This window comes from Oncorhynchus kisutch, linkage group LG12, assembly GCF_002021735.2.
Source record: "Oncorhynchus kisutch isolate 150728-3 linkage group LG12, Okis_V2, whole genome shotgun sequence".
NCBI classification, from domain to species: domain Eukaryota; kingdom Metazoa; phylum Chordata; class Actinopteri; order Salmoniformes; family Salmonidae; genus Oncorhynchus; species Oncorhynchus kisutch.
In genome coordinates, this window is record NC_034185.2 from 37376488 (window position 1) to 37391167 (window position 14680).

At 42.9% G+C, this 14680-nt stretch overlaps 1 protein-coding gene across 1 annotated transcript; it reads left to right on the plus strand.

Annotated features, from left to right (window-relative positions):
* The first annotated feature begins 478 nt into the window (after nt 1–478).
* Nucleotides 479–10567, plus strand: LOC109900956 (actin-related protein 10-like). Its single transcript, XM_020496875.2, has 12 exons — nt 479–681; nt 1132–1204; nt 1314–1396; nt 1579–1687; nt 5065–5240; nt 5509–5588; nt 6561–6596; nt 6789–6868; nt 7076–7149; nt 7635–7716; nt 8811–9012; nt 9242–10567. Exons 1-12 carry the CDS (start codon nt 605–607, stop codon nt 9421–9423), a joined length of 1254 nt encoding a protein of 417 aa, XP_020352464.1. The 5' UTR covers nt 479–604; the 3' UTR covers nt 9424–10567.
* Nucleotides 10568–14680: the final 4113 nt, after the last annotated feature.

The window sequence follows — 14680 nt, forward strand, 5'->3', positions numbered from 1 at the left end:
GTTCGAGGTGGTGCTAAATGGACAGCTCCTTGGAACCTGTGTTGTGCGTCTCTTAGAACGTTACAATTAAACATTCATAAATGTGATAAATGTGAAATCTGAACAATAGCCAAATGTAAGGAAATTACCTAATAAAAAATTGTGTCAGACCAACTATGTCTCTACTCAAGGCATATACTTCATGGCAAATTTAAAAAACACAGAACGTCTCTCTTTTCATCCTTTCATTTCTAGGTACTTAGGGCAGTATAGGGATAGGCTATGCCGTTAATTTCAAGTTCTTTATAGACAGTTCATATTCTCAGTGCATATATGGGCTGTACAATTGCCTTTTATACATGTTTGGATGTGACTATAGACCGGTAGATTTTGTAAAATGTATTTCAAATGTTTGTGTGATTTCATTTAAAACATAAAAGTATCATCCCATAAATTAATTTACAGAGGGCCAACTATTTTTAAGCAGGCGAGTTCCCACGGACGTCATTCCTCAAATTGAAAGGATACAGCCGAACCCAACAGGAATTCATGTCATTGCACTTGCATGTCGTATATTTAGTAAATTCTCCATATTGGAAACGATTAAATACATATAAACGTTAAAATGCCCTTGTTTGAAGGGTTGGGGAGTGGAGGGGAGAAAACTGCAGTAGTCATTGATTTAGGAGCAGCCTACACAAAGTGAGTATTTAGTTAGCTAGCTATGTTGTTAGCTAGCATAGCTAACTTTGGCTAGCCGACTACGTTATCTACTGTTAGCAACATTGGCCACTTGCAGTTATAACGGCTAAGTAAGGAACATCAATCCGAGGTTTCATGGATTTAAGTAAATTTAGACCGAGTGTCCACTGTTTAGACCACGTTATTTGGTCAGCCTAAATGTGTTAGTAATATGCTATTGCTGAAAAAAGCTAGCAATGATGTTTAACGTTAGCAAGCTATCTGGCGAACAGCAGCAGTCTGGCGCCTGGGGCAGGTCATATGAGAAACAGATGAGACCCTCAATGACAACTCTGCTTCTGTACTGTATATTGACACACACTAAGGCCCTTTGTCAATGAATATTGACACTGTCTGACAAGTGCCAATGATTTCACCCACCAAACTAAATAGTTTTGTATGATGATGCAGATGTGGCTTTGCTGGAGAGACGGGGCCCAGGTTCATAATTCCCAGCGAGATCCAGAAGCCTGGACAACAACAGGTGAGTTAGTTACTGTCGAATGACTAGTGCTATTTAACTTATTGACAGACCCTGTTAAAATGGACAGCCTCGCCTATAACCATTACTGACGGTGTGTGTCTTCTGTCAGTCTATCAAAGTAGTTCAGTACAACATCAACACAGAGGAGCTCTACTCCAACCTCAAAGAGTTCATCCACATGCTCTACTTCAGGTGAGGCTCTTTTGACGAAGTAGTGTGTTCAATGACTGACACGTTAATAGAGATAATCTGAAAGTAACCATGGGGAAGAAGCCATTTTGGAGATGCATCCCAGGTCATAATAACATGGATGATTGAGTGACTGTGTAGTCTAGAATAAATGTCTGTGTCTACTCCCCTCCTGCCCCGCACAGGCATCTGCTGGTGAACCCTCGTGACCGGAGAGTGGTGATCATCGAGTCAATCCTCTGCCCCTCTCACTTCAGAGAAACTCTCACCAAGGTCTTCTTCAAACAGTTTGAGGTACTGTCTGAGACCACTGATCTACAGATGCAGTCAGAAGTTTACATACACTTTGGAGTCATTAAAACTAGTTTTTCAACCACTCCACAAATGTCTTGTTAAAACTATAGTTTTGGCAAGTCGGTTAGGACATCTCCTGTGTGCATGACACAAGTAATTTTTCCAACAATTGTTTACAGACAGATTATTTCACTCATAATTCACTGTATCACAATTCCAGTGGGTCAGAAGTTTACATACACTAAGTTGACTGTGCCTTTAAACAGCTTGGAAAATCCCAGAAAATGATGTCATTGCTTTAGAAGCTTCTGATAGGCTAATTGACATAATTTGAGTCAATTGGAGGTTTACCTGTGGCTGTATTTCAAGGCCTACCTTCAAACTCAGTGCCTCTTTGCTTGACATCATGGGAAAATCAAAAGAAATCAGGCAAGACTTCCATGGGAAAAATTGTAGACCTCCACAAGTCTGGTTCATCCTTGGGAGCAATTTCCAAACGTCTTAAGAGACCGCTTTCATCTGTACAAACAATAGTACACAAGTATAAACTAGAGGTCGACTGATTAGGATTTTTATTTTTAAAAATGGCCGATTAATCGCTATCAGCTTTTTTTTGGTCCTCCAATAATCGGGTTATGCATATATATTTGTTATAATGACAATTACAACAATATTGAATGAACATTTATTTTAACTTAATATAATACATCAATAAAATCAATTTTGTCTCAAATAAATAATGAAACATGTTCAATTTGGTTTAAATAATGCAAAAACAAAGTGTTGGAGAAGAAAGTAAAAGTGCAATATGTGCCATGTAAAAAAAGCTAATGTTTAAGTTCCTTGCTCAGAACATGAGAACATATGAAAGCTGATGGTTCCTTTTAACACAAGTCTTCAATATTCCCAGGTAAGAAGTTTTAGGTTGTAGTTATTATAGGACTGTTTCTCTCTATACCATTTGTATTTCATATACCTTTCACTATTGGATGTTCTAATAGGTACTTTAGTATTGCCAGCCTGATCTCGGGAGTTGATAATCTTGAAGTCATAAACAGCACAATGCTTGAAGCACAGCGAAGAGCTGCTGGCAAATGCAGGAAAGTGCTGTTTGAATGAATTCTTACAAGCCTGCTGGTGCCTACCATCGCTCAGTCAGACTGCTCTATCAAATCATAGACTTAACTATAATATAATAACACACAGAAATACGAGCCTTAGGTCATTTAATATGGTCAAATCCGGAAACTATCATTTGGAAAACAAAAATGTATTCTTTCAGTGAAATACGGAACCGTTCTGTATTTTATCTAACGGGTGGCATCCATAAGTCTAAATATTGCTGTTACATTGCACAACCTTCAATGTTATTTCATAATTAATTATGGTCTTTGTTAGGAAGAAATGGTTTTCACACAATTCGCAATGAGCCAGGCGGCCCAAACTGCTGCATATACCCTGACTCTGCTTGCACAGAACGCAAGAGAAGTGACACAATTTCCCTAGTTAAAATACATTTATGTTAGCAGGCAATATTGACTAAATATGCAGGTTAAAAAAATATATACTTGTGTATTGATTTTAAGAAAGGCATTGATGTTTATGGTTAGGCACACATTGGTGCAACGACAGTGCTTTTTTCACGAATGCGCTTGTTAAATCACCCGTTTGGCGGAGTAGGCTATGATTCAATGATAAATTAACAGGCACCACATTGATTATATGCAACGCAGGACAAGCTAGATAAACTAGTAATATCATCAACCATGTGTAGTTAACTAGTGATTATGTTAAGATTGATTGTTTTTTTATAAGATAAGTTTAATGCTAGCTAGCACCTTACCTTGGCTCCTTGCTGCATTCGCATAACAGGTAGTCAGCCTGCCACGCAGTCTCCTCGTGGAGTGCAATGTAATCGGCCATAATCAGTGTCCAAAAATGTCGATTACAGATTTTTATGAAAACTTGAAATTGGCCCTAATTAATCAGCCATTCCGATTAATTGGTCGACCTCTAGTATAAACACCAAGGGACCACGCAGCCGTCATACCGCTCAGGAAGGAGACGTGTTCTGTCTCCTAGAGCTGAACGTACTTTGGTGCGAAAAGTGTAAATCAAGCCCAGAACAACAGCAAAAGACCTTGTGAAGATGCTGGAGGAAACTGATACAAAAGTATCTATATCCACAGCAAAACGAGTCCTATAGCGATATAAAGGCCGCTCAGCAAGGAAGAAGCCACTGCTCCAAAACCGCCATAAAAAAGCCAGAATATGGTTTGCAACTGCACATGGGGACAAAGATAGTAATTTTTGGAGAAATGTCCTCTGGTCTGATGAAACAAAAATAGAACTGTTTGGCCATAATGACCATCCTTATGTTTGGAGGAAAAAGGGAGACGCTTGCAAGCCGAAGAACACCATCCCAACCGTGAAGCATGGGGGTGACAGCATCATGTTGTGGGGGTGCTTTGCTGCAGGAGGGACTGGTGCACTTCACAAAATAGATGGCATCATGAGGAAGGGAAATTGCGTGGATATATTGAAGTAACATCACAAGGCATCAGTCAGGAAGTTAAAGCTTGGTTGCAAATGTGTCTTCCTAATGGACAATGACCCCAAGCATACTTCCAAAGTTGTGGCAAAATGGCTTAAGGACAACAAAGTCAAGGTATTGAAGTGGCCATCACAAAGCCCTGACCTCAATCCTATAGAAAAGTTGTGGGCAGAACTGAAAAAGTGTGTGCGAGCAAGGAGGCCAACACTCAGTTACACCAGCTCTGTCAGGAGGAATGGGCCAAAATTCACCCAACTTATTGTGGGAAGCTTGTGGATGTTTGATCCAAGTTAAACAATTTAAAGGCAATGCTACTAAATACTAATTGAGTGTATGTAAACTTCTGACCCACTGGGAATGTGATGAAAGAAATAAAAGCTGAAATAAATCATTCTCTCCACTATTATTCTGACATTTCACATTCTTAAAATAAAGTGGGGATCCTAACTGACCTATGACAAGTCATTTTTACTAGGATTAAATATCAGGAATTGTGAAAGACTGAGTTTAGATGTATTTGGCTAAGGTGTATGTAAACGTCCGACTTCAACTGTATATGTCTAGAACCACTTTGCCAGAGGCAGGTGATTGCTGATGTAATGAACCTGGTACAAAAACCGAATCCACCCTGACTAGATGGGTGTAAGCAAAATGGTGAATGCAATGCTCCCCTAAGCCAATTGGGAAGCTAGATGGAGCCATCTCCATATTGCCCACTCCTAACAGTAGGTGGAAGACAAAAGGGGCAAGGATTTTATATTTTCAGATCAGGCGAGGATGTTTTGGATTTGTCTCTTACCCATAATGCATCTGTGTTTCCAAGGTGCCCTCGGTGCTGTTTGCTCCCAGCCACCTTATGGCCATAATGTCTCTGGGCATCAACTCAGGCCTGGTGATGGACTGTGGCTACACGGAGACACTGGTGCTGCCTGTGTATGAGTGCATCCCCATCCTGCCAGCCTGGGAAGCTCTGCCTTTGGGTGGAAAGGCCATTCATAAGTAAGTAGTGTGCGTGTGTTTTAAAAATAAAAATACAATTGGATGGTGTAATCATGTGAAGTATGTTCGCGTATGTGTTATTTTGCTTGCCTCACATACTGAACTTCAGGGAAACAACCTGTAGTTCACCTCCTTGAGAACTGTGTGTTTCAAGCCGTAGTTTCTTGTTTTTCCCGGCCTTGACAGAATGAAGTGTATCAAGGTGTGTGCTTTCTGAGGTACTTGTCCCCCTTTTGTTCTAAGTGGCTGTGTGTTTTCTACCCTTCAGGGAGTTGGATGGGCTCCTGGTGGAACAGTGTACTGTAGACTCAGACTCCAGTACTGGACAGAGTCTGCCTACAGTCATTGGTAAGACCCCCACATCAGAAACCTACTTGTCAGTAACACCAGCAACTTCGCTCACAACTGAAGCAGTGCTTTGTCATTGTATAAACTGTGTTAGTTTGCTACCACCGTGGATTCTCTTGTTTTCTGTGGCTATATCATGCGTTGTGTATAACTGTTGTTGACAATCTTGTTAATTCATTTTTCAAAATGAGTTTCATAGTGATGCTGGTGTTCCGTTGTTATAAGAAAGGAAAGAAAGTTATAATCTCTCTCTGGGTGAATCAATCATGCAACACTTTGTATTCAGAAGTCCTTGTTATGGCGTGATGTGAAAGGAAGGCGAGACCCGCTCCTTCTCTCTTTTGAATTATGTATATACACATGGCCTTCTTTCTCTCCTTCTGTACTGCATCCTGGGGGTTCTGTTCTGTTCTGAGAGTGAATCATCATGAAGAGCAGCAGTAGCTCTCTAGCTAGCTGACGCAGGGCTAGGCAGTTCGGATAGGCATCAATAATTAAAACAGGCATAGCATAAACCGCCGCTCTCTCTGCACTACTGAACCACACCACTGCAGAACCACGGCACACCTGAATGGCATATTACAGTCAAATTAATAATGTAGACTATGCGTTGGTTCGACTGTTATGAATGCATACATTAAACTGTAGCAAACATATCTGGAGCAGGTAAAAGGTATATATCAAATTGGGACTTAGTGAACTGCACTGCACGATAATCCACTCTCTTCACGTTCTCCATAATTCCTAAACCCATGAGTGCACCTCCGTAGTCGATTGTGGTTTCCTCTCCTTGTCTCAGATGCAACCCCCCATGGCGTGCCCCGTTCGACTGCAACGAGACTCAGTCGTTTAGTACAGTAGCAGAAGCGTTGACGTGAAATGAAGGGCTCTGTGAGGTTTGTGTTTAAGGAAGGCTTAAGTGGGTCACAGAAAAATAAGTCATTTTCTTTTCATCCTGTCTTTCTTTCCCAGGCTCCATCCCAGAGGAGGTTGTGGAGGATATCAAGGGTATGTTCAAAAGAGACTGAAACCACTTTTCATTTATTTATTGCCTTCATACAGACAAAACAGACAGTGCTGGGACTCGATTCCTGTTTGGCAGTTAAATGGAATGGATTTTTGCTACATTCATGTATGTTGGTGGTGTTTAGTATATTCACATTGACCCTCTAATGCTGTTTGTGTTGTCTCGTTGTCCAGTTAGGACCTGTTTCATCAGTGACCTACAGAGAGGCCTGAAGATCCAGGAGGCCAAGTTTAACCTGGGCGGCACGGCTGAGGTCAGTGACCTTTGACCCCCCCCCCCCCTCAAAAACTGGCCAGTCAGTCATGTCTGTGTTTGGATTGTGTCCGGTATTTCAGAGAGTAGTTATTGCTGTGTTCTTCCAATAAATGCCCTTTCATTAAAGTTGGTGTGTCGAGTATTATCGTGAGTATTATAGTCCAGTGCATTTGAGACCCTAACATCCATGTTCTTCCCCTTGTAGCGTCCAACACCACCCCCTGATGTTGATTACCCATTGGATGGGGAGAAGATTCTGCATATTAAGGGACCAATCAGGTAGCTGTTTGTCCTCTGGTCCCTCCACCCCCCTGAATAGCTGTTATGCTTTACGAACACTAGCAATGTGGAAAACTATGGAAAATATCCTCAAATATGGAACATATCCTCAACTGAATACAAGTAATGATACAATTACAAGACACGGCAAATGGGTTGTCCATTTCATTCATGTCCAGTACACTTCCAAACCTAGATATCTGGTTCTGTGTCTCCTCTTTAATATCTGGGTCACCTTCTATTATTGAATTTGGGCTGTCTCTGCAAGGTCATTCATCATGAGTGTCTGTCTGCTCTTCTCAACGGCGGCTAATGAGACGCTGCGATTTCCATTGGAGGTCCCAAAAATGTTTATTGAATTGAAATGAGGGTTGTCTTTTTTTTTCATTTTTTTTTTTTTGCAAAGACTTTATTGCAGAGACTCTTTGAGTGACGGGATGGTTCTGTTTTGTAAGGAATCGTAATACAATTCAGATGTATTGCAGGGACTCTGTGATGGAGATGCTGTTCGAGCAGGACAACGAGGAGAAGAGTGTGGCCTCTCTGGTGCTTGACGCTCTGGTCAAGGTAACATTTGCATTGGTTTGTTTCTGTTCGAACAGCAAAGAGATGAGATGCTGCTGAAATATGTGGTTACTGAATTCATAAGTTGCAACACTGTCTTCATCAGTAATTACTAGACAATGTTGTGTCGGTCACAACGGCCTTTCATCAGACATCTGCGTCTTCTCATTAAAATCAGCCATTCTATAATTCCTTCCTTCCTTATTTTCCATTTTGTGATGACGAACGCTTCCCCCTGAAACGTACGAGAGACTTACTTTAACCCTGTTACCATAGCAACACTCCCAGACTCTGGTTCGCCGAGGTGAAATCGGCTTGGTTCCTTTTGAGAGGAGCCTGATCAGACCAATGACAGACCATTAATCTCAATAGGCAGTGCAGCTTCCAGTACTCCTGCTGCTGGCCCAGTGCTTGTGCTGCACTCACACTGTAAGCACAGTACCATAAGCACTCGTTGGTCTCAGTGGACTAGTTTGACAGGCAGTCGCAGGAAGCTAGTTAACAGTCCACTCCACTTCTCTGCAGTTTACAATGTCAATGAGGTTTCTCTCCTGAGAGACCAGCACTTCTGTCCCGCTCAGGAGTAACAGGGCGGCAGGGAAGTCGGCAACCTGAACCTCGTTTATCATGCTCATGTCCAGCTGAGCCTATGTCAGCATTTATACATTTGCGTGACCATTTTCCTCTCTAATTTCAGTACATACGTACATTGCGGTCATACTGCATGGATGCTGATCTACTTCTCAGAGTCAGAGTCTTGTTCCTCTCTAGGTTTCTTCCCACCCAGGCCCTAAAGATTTATCCTTGCCACTGCTTCCTCTGCTTGGCACAGTTTGCTGTGAAGCACTTAGCAAGTACAACTGATTTAGTTGCGTGGAAATTAACAAAATTTGAATGATTTGATTAATTGATACATTTCTGATCATGTTTAAAAATATATATATAATCTTATTAAATCTCAATTTCTGTCCCATAGACATTAATAACATGCTTGGGAGTTTAATTTTGCTGTTAATTTTGTGAACAGGACATTTGAGAAAATATGACTGATTTGATACATTTGTAACCACGTGTTTCCATCTGAATAAACCCCTTAGTGTCCCATCGACACTCGTAAGGCTCTGTCTGAGAACCTGGTGATCATCGGGGGCACGGCCATGCTGCCTGGCTTCCTGCACCGGCTCCTGGCTGAGATACGCCTCCTGGTGGAGAAACCCAAGTACCGCGACGCCCTGGCCACCAAGAGCTTCAGGCTGCACAGTCCTCCAGCCAAACCCAACTGCACCGCATGGCTTGGAGGTGAGAAACAGATTAATCTGATAACCAGCCTTGTCCTTAGACACTGTAGAGCTGTATGGATCCAATGTGTGTAGGAATACAATAATAGCTAAGCTGCGAGGTGATTGATACTACAGCTAATGGCCATGGGTTAGAGATCAACCTGCCCCCCCCCCCCCCCCCCCAGACTGATTAGGTCTAAACCAGCTGTGAATAACCCTGTGTCTCCTGCTTTACTCTCCCTGTTTAGGAGCAATCTTTGGAGCACTGCAGGACATCCTGGGTAGCCGCTCCGTGTCCCGTGACTACTACAACCAGACAGGCCGTATCCCTGACTGGTGCTGTCTCAGCTCCCCACCCCCAGAATCAGTATATGATGCAGGGAAGACCCCACCACCACTCATGAAGAGAGCCTTCTCCACTGAGAAATAAAGTGCCAGATCAGACAGTGTCTACTTCTAGTCTGCATCTGCTATCTATGTCATCCTATACCCTAAATAGTGCACTACTTTGGGCCCTGGTTCTGGGGAAAAAGGTGCCATTTTCACAAACTCATCCCAGACAAAAAAAAGTTAGACCTACCAGATGTTATAGGTACGTCTCAATAGTCTGTCGTGGCTTCCTCTCATGCTCCAGAGTGGCGCAGCGGTCTAAGACACTGCATCTCAGTGCTAGAGGCGTCAATACAGACCCTGGATCGATTCCAGGCTTTATCACAACCGTCTGTTGTGTCCCATAGGGCTGGGGTAGGCCGTCATTGTAAATAAGAATTTGTTCTTAACTGACTTGCCTAGTTAAATAAAGGTTGAAATAAAAATCAATAAAATGCCCTTACCCTCATCTGTACTGAACAGAATGTGGTGGTGAGAGCAGTATGGAAAAATCCTTTGACAAAGGAGACAAGGCCATGAAGTCACGGTAGACTATGGAGATGCACCCAGCATCTCAACCCCCAGACGGCTGTGGATTATGGGGGTTGTAGTTTTAGTTCTGTCAGTCTTTATGTGCCTGTTCTTGTTCTGTTAGACTCCTCCTCCTGACCTATGCCACACTGCCATCCAGACTCTGCTCACTCTATTGCTAAACTACAGTTCACTGATACAGTAGTCAGCATTGTATATGAGAGAATTGTGCTATGGCCATGGATTCAGGGGTCAGGTAGATCACTTCCTGGACCAGATCCTTGTAAACAAGGCGGTCTTGATTTGTGGCCATGTGTTTGACCTCCCCTTGACGCAGAAGTGTTGGTTTGACTCTGCTGAACTGATGCGTTTCATGTTATAACATGCCGTTGAGCTGCATTTGAAAACTGTCGGTAAGAAAATGTACTGTAGGTGAACCAGATAAATTGCAGTTCAGTATTCAAATGTTGCTTTGTCAAGTTGCTCTTTATGTCGTCATTGTGAATGCTACCCCAGGCATTGTTGTTCAGCAAATATGAAGTGTTTTATTAGCCATGTATTTATTGTTTCTTCTTTGCCATGTAAAACATTGCAATATCAGTTTCAATCTCCCAAGAGCTCATATCTGTAATGCATCAACTCAAATAGCGTTAAATAAACATTCCTGGAACGTTCCCACTGTTGCTCGTATCCTTTTCCTTAGTGTTGTCTTTCCTGTCTTGTCTGTTTATGTCGCTCTGCCCCCTCAGTCTTTCATGAGGCTTCTTTCTCACTCTCCAGAGCCTCCAAGTGATGTTTCACACTGATATTCCCACAGCTTGCTTCACTGTTGAAACGCATACTGGAGAACATGAATAATGTTCACTCTTTAAGGATGTGAGGAGACAGCAGTCAGGGGTATTGTTTGAAGTTAGATTAGGGTTATTTCCTAGCCTCTTCCAAAGTAATGAACACCAGGCCAAGGAAATCATCATGAAGTGCCGGGTACTGCTAAATACTGTGTGACAGCAGTGAGTCTGGCAAGCAAACTCCAAGTGGCTTTGACTCTTTTTCTGTCAAAGACCGACTGATAAAAAATTTTAAGGTCTTCATCGTTTCGGGTTGATTTGTTGCGCTGTAAAACAATGGGGCCATAATGCACCAAGTCACAGACACCATTGTGAGGGTGTCTATTCATTATTTCACGAGTTAATTTTTTAAAAACCTAGCACCTGCAAGTCATTGGATGTGCTTACACTACGTTTGAAACACGAATGATCTATTTCTGGCATGAAAAAAGGACGGCACCGTCATAGCGTATGATTGTGTGCAATACATGCAATGTGACTGTTATTGATTACGAGGTTCTCTATCCTCCTGCATTCATATCAGCTTACACAGACACGTACACACACACTCCCGAGTTCCACAATGACATGCAATCATATAGCTGAGATCCCTTTGGTGTCCATGTGCCTGTGTTTGACTGTATCATTAAATCAACTCTGAATGTACCTGTCTGATCAGGTTTGGTCATTCTAGTTGATTATAGATCCCATATGGGCATTGGGATCCATATACTGTCTGGGGAAAATGACCTCAAACACCAAAATGTTCAAGTTTTGGGTACAACATGTATCGCCCACAAGGAGGCGCCATAGTGAAACCAAAGTGTGTGTGTGTGTGTGTCTGTCTGAGGTTGTGGTTGTTTGCCCTCAGAGGTCACATAAACCATAAACTGTTTAGGTGGTTGCTACTGTGTCTGTCTGGGAACTGATGTGGCGTCATTACTCAAAAGATTGGCAGACTAGGGAATTCTGCTGCACCTCAGACTCCGAGTCCAATCACCAGTTTGACTTCATCTGTTGCCGATATACACACATGCACATGGACACACCAATAGTGCACGCACACACACACAACATGTCTCTCTCTCTCTCTTTCGTCAGCCCCGGAGCTATCTCTGTGGGGGACTCCCCTGTGCCCCTACAGAGCCACCTATTCTATACGTTAGTGACAGTGAACCCAACAGGACTTCCCTGACCCAGACCCCTCAAGGGTCACACTCCTGTTCGCCTGTTCTCCTGAGCTTCCGCTCCATGTTAGGAGAAATCTGACTAAGCACTTCTTGGCAAACTCTATTCTCGAGTTCAAGTTCAAGTTTGTTTATTCGTTATATACACATGATAGACACTGAGTATACCAAACATTAGGAACACCTTCCGAATAGTGATGTCCTTTGGGTGGTGGACCATTCTTGATACTCACAGGAAACTGTTGAGCTTGAACATCCCAGCAGTGTTGCAGGTCTTGACACAAACCAGGCAGCCTGGCACCTACTACCATACCCCGTTCAAAGGTACTTAAATATTTTGTCTTGCCCGTTCACCCTTTAAATATGTCCCAGGAAACAGATTGCGCACAATTCCCCGGCACATATCCGTCTTAATTTGTTGAGTGCCTTCCTACTCTCTCTCTCTCTCTTTAATGTCTCTGTCCACATCTGGGTATATGGAGATGGGTATCCCAAGGAGACACTCATATAGAACAGTCACACCTAGGGTTGCAAAACTTTACCAAAATTCCCTGCTTTCCAGAAATCCTGGTTCCGGGTTTCCTGCTTATTTCCTCCTGATTCCAGATGTCCTGCTTATTCCCTCCTGATTCCAGATGTCCTGCTTATTCCCTCCTGATTCCAGATTTCCTGCTTATTCCTTCCTGATTCCAGGTTTCCTGCTTATTCCTTCCTGATTCCAGATTTCCTGCTTATTCCCTCCTGATTCCAGATTTCCTGCTTATTCCCTCCTGATTCCAGGTTTCCTGCTTATTCCCTCCTGATTCCAGATTTCCTGCTTATTCCTTCCTGATTCCAGATTTCCTGCTTATTCCTTCCTGATTCCAGATTTCCTGCTTATTCCCTCCTGATTCCATATTTCCTGCTTATTCCCTCCTGATTCCAGATTTCCTGCTTATTCCTTCCTGATTCCAGATTTCCTGCTTATTCCCTCCCGATTCCAGGTTTCCTGCTTATTCCCTCCCGATTCCAGGTTTCCTGCTTATTCCCTCCTGATTCCAGGTTTCCTGCTTATTCCCTCCCGATTCCAGGTTTCCTGCTTATTCCCTCCTGATTCCAGGTTTCCTGCTTATTCCCTCCCGATTCCAGGTTTCCTGCTTATTCCCTCCTGATTCCAGGTTTCCTGCTTATTCCCTCCTGATTCCAGGTTTCCTGCTTATTCCCTCCTGATTCCAGGTTTCCTGCTTATTCCCTCCTGATTCCAGGCATCCAACTGGGATTTCGGGGAAAACCAGGGAGTTTATTGAAAGTTCCCAGACTTTTGCAACGCTAGTCCCACCTGCTGTTGCTCTATCCTGGGAAACTCCACCAAGCCTGGTCTCCATTTCCCGGTTTCCCCCCTCTGAGACTGGGGAATCACAAGTCACTCAGGCTGGGCTGGGAGTGGGACTTGGGCGTCAACTCAGTTCCCAGGGACAGAAAGTCACAGCTGTTAACTTTGACCCCTGCTATAGGGCCCTCCCTGAGTAAAAAGCTGACCGACTGACTGCTATACTGTTCTTTCATTCATATTGTGGATTTCTCCCAATTCAATGAATTATAGGGCTGTGGTGAAAGAGTCAAACCATTGTATACACTATACATCACTCAGAAGGATAACAGTGTCTACCACTCTTGTATACACACCAAACACCCCAGAGTATGTGATAAGTGAGATGTGTAAGATGGAGGGATCATCTATCCTGGTTATCTCTCGTCATTCAAAACAAAACTACCAATTAATCTGGTTGTCTATCACTCTGGTTTTAACAGCAGAAATGTATGATGATTCCACAGGCCCACTACAAGTTACTGCCCACTGGGCAAAAACCGGTTGAATCAATGTTGTTTCCACATTTCAAGCAAAAATGTCTGTGATGACATTGAATCAATGTGGAAAACTGATCAACGTAAGGAAATTTCTTCTTTTTTTTCACCCAACTTTTAACCAAATTCCAATGTGATGGTGAATTTGTTTGTTGATTTCACATTGAACTCACATTAGTTGACAACTCAACCGAATGTAAGCAAAAAATAGATGTTGAACTGACGTCTGTGCCCCGTAGTTATATTCATCATCATCGGGTGTGAGAGTTGTTCTTTGAACTAATAACAGAGCTGTACCATTATCATGGACGGAGATGGAAGGTCATCTTTCCCTCTAGGTGTGAGTAGCATGGCCTATGAGTTACACATGCACAGTGAATTGTGTATGTACACTGGCCCCTCAGAGTGTGGTCCCTGTCTGGTCTTACCCCAGACATGATGAGGTTATCATGGCACCACTCCAAATATGAGCAGAATGTCTGAAAGGGATCCTCCTCCTTCATTCCTGCAGTCGTGTAAACGCACCATCACCATCACACGTCTAGACAGATAAGGTGTGTTTGTGTCTACTGGCAGACGAGGGTACTAATCTACTCCCCCTTACCCACTGTAAAGACTCGCCGCTGCGATGGGTCAGAAGCACCAACTCACTCTAACTTGGGTGGTAAATGAGCTCTGAGAATTCTGCGTAGCTTGGAAGTCGATGTCGTGCTTTCCTTCCGTATGAAGTGTTTTGAGCACTTGAAAGAGCAAAATATCTGTTTCATTATCGTAATTCATTCATTATCTCGGGAAATAAATGGATGATGAGAATTTGTCGAGGCTGAAGGTAAACAATTAGACTTTAGTGCGAGGGAGGACTGGCATGCTGTCATATCTCTCTTGGACGTGTCTCAATAATGACCTATCATGTTCATTCCTTCATCGA

Bases quoted from the DNA above. Each gene is read 5' to 3' on its own strand.
- LOC109900956 (XM_020496875.2), top strand. From the start codon at position 605: ATGCCCTTGTTTGAAGGGTTGGGGAGTGGAGGGGAGAAAACTGCAGTA. The intron at 1,397-1,578 runs GTGAGGCTCTTT...TGCCCCGCACAG, and splicing joins ATCCACATGCTCTACTTCAG to GCATCTGCTGGTGAACCCTC. The intron at 9,013-9,241 runs GTGAGAAACAGA...CTCCCTGTTTAG, and splicing joins CTGCACCGCATGGCTTGGAG to GAGCAATCTTTGGAGCACTG.